Below are 4,406 nucleotides of genomic sequence, written 5' to 3'. Positions count from 1 at the left end.
TCCATTTTTTCATCAAAAAAAAAAAACAAAAAAAATCTGGAATGATTAATTAATTTCTCGGAAACTATCAGAACTATCGAAAAGTGAGGCATAAACGGTTTATGGAGAATTTTATTTGCTTTCAATTGCCGTATCGCATATTACGATTATTCAACCACTCATTTTTTAAGCTGAATAACGGAAAATTGCAAATATCTCGAAAACGTATCCATACAAAAACAAAATTAACTCGCTTTTCGGAATCAGCGAGCGATTCTACATAGAAATTGAATAGTGGCGTCTGGGGAACAAAAACAAAAGTCAAATTTGTGATCCAGTGTAATTAAATAATAGAATTTCCTTAGGCCGTTAGCAGATAATTTCAACGTAGGGAAGGTTTCAGAATGAGGGTAGGAATGAGGATATTTTTTCGCACTTCTGTCGCAAAAAGGCTCCTTACAAAAGGCATAAGATTTACTTAAAAGGCCAAATAATTATGAAAAAGAACCGAAAATCACAATTACTAAAATGTAGTGCTTTTATCTTAATGTATGTTTTTTTTTTTTATTATAGTATGCTAATTAAAAATATATTTTAAGCTTTGCATAATTTTTGCCATTATTGCGCATATGTACATACATACATATATGTTTTTCGAAATTATTGTCTTTATTTCTTTAGCCCTAGCTATTGTACGTCGATGCATTATTCTCCATTGATGTCATCATATCTGCAATTTCATCCTGGCGCAATGCCTCTGATGGGGACGGCACCCGTCGTCCACCAAGCGGAAGCAAATCTATATTCTGCACATGCGCACGCACGCTGTGTCCCGGCGGAAGCCCGATATACCATTTTCCAACATTTTTTATAACCGTGGAGTCGCGGTGTCGATGCAACCAATCTCTATCGCGATTCAATTGCAGTATCTTGTGGTTGCTTGTTATTAATGGTGGCAACGATCCAAGGTCATCATCACTGAAATCTAGTGAATCCGATAATGACGTTGAATCGTAGTTGTAAGCACTACCATCACCACCAGAGCCGCCATTACGACTGCTCCCCATTGGGATGCTGGATTTGGAGGAACCGCGTGATGGCGAATAGTTTGGTTCTCGACTGCGGACGCCACTGCGGTCATCGGATGTGATTACATTGCGATTATTGTTTCGATTATTGTTGTCTGGCTTTCCTCGGTTTCGGGGCGAACTGTAATCATACCCGCCTTCCAACAAGCCTCCTCTATTTCCCTCATTGCCCGACCCATAGCGAGTTGTCCCGCGATTGCTACTGGCGGAACCCATCCGATCACTTTTTCCTGTATTAACACCGCCACTCTTGGGTACTGAGATCCTATCATCCGAGTTATTATCATTCGATTCATTTTCATTAGATGTACGAACTTTTCCCGAGTTTCCAAAAGCGTTTATGTTATCAACGTCTTTACTCCGACTACCGTCTCCTCCGCCTCTGCTTGACTCACTTCCACCAGCCCCCCGGCCAAAATCACTCGCCAGTTTAAAATCCGTATCGCTCAATCGGAATTCAGCTATAGAGGGATTTATATGCGATCCGGGTCCCATTCTGTTCTTCACTATTCTGTACCCAATGCCAGGACCGGCGATATACTCCACAGTGCGCTGCACACCCGAATCATCTAAATAGGAGTAAGTGCCTCTCACAACACCATCTGAGCTTCGGCTTTCTGCACGACGGTGGTCAGGACCGGCGGCAATTAATTTATAAGTGCCATCAGGCCCACGTTGGGTGGTCATCTTGCCGCGCGTCTTTGGATGAGCCTTGTAAAGTGGAGCCGCATATGCCACACTCGCCGGATTGTCTGGTATAGAATTAAAGACTTCGAACCCGGTTCCCGCACCCGCTGCATACCGAACGCTGTGACGTTCGCCAACATCATCTAAGAATGAATAAAGTCCTACAAGTAGATTGGTGAATAAGGAACTGGTTTTTTCCATAAATGTCGTAAGTTGTCTTACCTCTCACACGACCACTGGAATCACTATTCTCAGTGCGGGATTGGTCCCCTGAACGGAAGCTGAAACTATACGAAGGATCGTCGTAAGGATCAGCCAAAGGGTCGTCCGGACTGCCCCGTGGATATACGGGATATTGCGCCAAATCCATTTTGCGGTGAATTTTCGGTCCATTAACCCGGAAGCTAAACGCCGAGAATACATTAATTAAGTTCTGGTATTGCGTAGAAGTGTTGTTCAAGTGACGTGTTCGAACATGCACATGAACATATGTATGTAATACATTAAATTACAATTTGTTAATTATGTGAACCAAGGGGTTGTGCACTAAGCTTGGGACCTGTAAAGTAAAAAACAGGTCCAATGAAAAAACCAAAACAGCTTCAATTATTTGCCTCCAAACTTTGACGACCCACCAAATGAAAGAAGGACTACGCTATACGGAGATGTACTGGGAATGTCTGGACACTAAATAGGAAAGGTGCCACATCAAATTGCTGGCTTGCTTTAAGGAATATCAGACCGACATCACCACAATAGAGGAAATGCGATGGGCGGGGCATGATTGCGAAAAATCACCGGCGTGGAGCATCGATTACAGCCAGTGTTGCCAGAGAAAAAGACCCTTAAAAACTTAAGTTTTTCCAAATAAAATTTCTCATTTCATTTCATGAATTTGCCAATTATGTATAAACGGAACCATTTTTGAATTCATAAATGAAAGAATTCATAAATTCTGTCGCATAAACGTGATTTACAACTGAATTTTTCGGCCCATAGGCGTCTCAAATATTTGTACACACATACATACATACATATAACTGTTGGGTTTTCATGATTTTTTTTTTGTTGGTGTTTTGCAAGAAATTTATTTCCGCTGATTTTAACTGAGTCGTCTACATATGTATGTGCTCCATTAGGAGAATCTCTTTATAATCTAAGCGATTGCTTGTGACCACAGAGCTATTGGCATACCTGCGTAGGCCGCTCAAGTCGATGTGGTTATAAGAAACCTAAACTTTTCATGCGTTGCACATTTCAAAGGTGAGATGAAGAATAATTAAAACTAAAATCAAAAAAAAAAAAAACCAAAACCAAATGTCGAAACCGTCTACTCTCTTCTTGTTGGTTTGAAATTGAACTTTAAAAGATGAAAAACTCGGCGAGACAATGCGCTAAAATTGTGCGATTTTCGCTTCAGCGCACTTCCGCCAGCTTTAACTTAAAAGGGCGAGAGTACTTTAACAAATGCATATATGTATGTATGTACTCATGTGCATACTAGGGTGGTCGATTATTCGTCTTTTTTCAGCAACCGGTTTTCGAGTTGTTCGAAAAAGGGCAATTTGGAAAGAAAAACCTGTACCCATTTCGAAATTAGGAAAAACGCGGGTAAACTGGCTTTATTTTTTATATAAGTAGTAAAACTTACTGTTGCAATACAACCAGCAAACAGGGTTTCCGACATGGCGACTCGCTTTCATGTGATTTCTTTAATCTGATGTTGGCAAAGATAGTAAATAATAGCTGCAGAACTGAACCGCTCAAGAAAAATTTTAAATTTACTACAAGAGCGTGGCCATTGCTGGCTTATGCTGATGACATCGACATCATCGATCACAAAAATCGCGCAAAGTCTGTTCTACTTTTTCCAAGTTGGATACGGAAGGGAAGCGAATGAGTTCGGCGGTAAACGAGGGCAAGAAGAAGTACCTCCTTCCAGAGCCATAGCCAGGATTTTTTTCGGGGGGAGCTTGTCAATAGCATTTTCAATCTTGACAATTTATCAAGAATAGAGCTTTTGATTTCTGTGCTAGAATCCCAATTCTTGATAAATAAATAAAAAATTTACAAATTATAAAAATTTTTAATTTATCAAGTGCACAGAATCGAGCTGATAACATTAATAAAAATTTTCTAACTCTACTTCCAATAAAATAAATATTTAGAATTTTAAGATTCTGAATTATAAATAAACTTGATTAACATTCCAAAAAAAAACGTCTAAAAATATCAAAAGAAACCCGGTTTTGAAAAATGGAGTCAATCATCCTAATGCATACATTATTTATTTATAGCAGACGCCACAACTACGAAACAGGCAATAAAACTCTGCAGTATACATATGTACATTAGGGTGATTCTTAAAAATCTAATGAACTAATTTTTTCAGTCTCAACCCCTCAATCGGTAATACCACGGTCCCAGATATCACATATAAATCTGGGTGCCGATTAGAGACTGTTAAGGCGTGACGCACAGGGGGGGCAAATTACAGATTCCTCTATTGGGACTAAAAAATTAAAACTATTATTTTTTTTTCATCTAATACCCGAAACCGATAGTCTCATAGTCGAAAATATCAACTATAAATTTTGGTCCCGACTGGAGACGGTTAAGACGCCTTCATAGGGTAATCTGAACTGTGACCCC

The 4,406-nt window shown here is 39.6% G+C and overlaps 1 protein-coding gene across 1 annotated transcript; it reads right to left on the bottom strand.

Annotated features, from left to right (window-relative positions):
* Positions 1–606: 606 nt before the first annotated feature.
* Positions 607–2,393, bottom strand: LOC108375170 (Cuticular protein 73D). Its single transcript, XM_017631266.1, has 3 exons — positions 2,267–2,393; positions 1,977–2,158; positions 607–1,915 (listed from the first exon to the last, which is right to left on the bottom strand). Exons 2-3 carry the CDS (start codon positions 2,122–2,124, stop codon positions 663–665), a joined length of 1,401 nt encoding a protein of 466 aa, XP_017486755.1. The 5' UTR covers positions 2,125–2,158; positions 2,267–2,393; the 3' UTR covers positions 607–662.
* Between the last annotated feature and the right edge of the window lie 2,013 nt (positions 2,394–4,406).

This window comes from Rhagoletis zephyria, unplaced genomic scaffold (assembly GCF_001687245.7).
Source record: "Rhagoletis zephyria isolate East Lansing unplaced genomic scaffold, Rhagoletis_zephyria_1.1 Rzeph_scaffold_08587, whole genome shotgun sequence".
NCBI lineage: Eukaryota > Metazoa > Arthropoda > Insecta > Diptera > Tephritidae > Rhagoletis > Rhagoletis zephyria.
The sequence above is the reverse complement of the archived record's forward strand: the minus strand, read 5'-3'. Positions and strand labels throughout refer to the sequence as shown.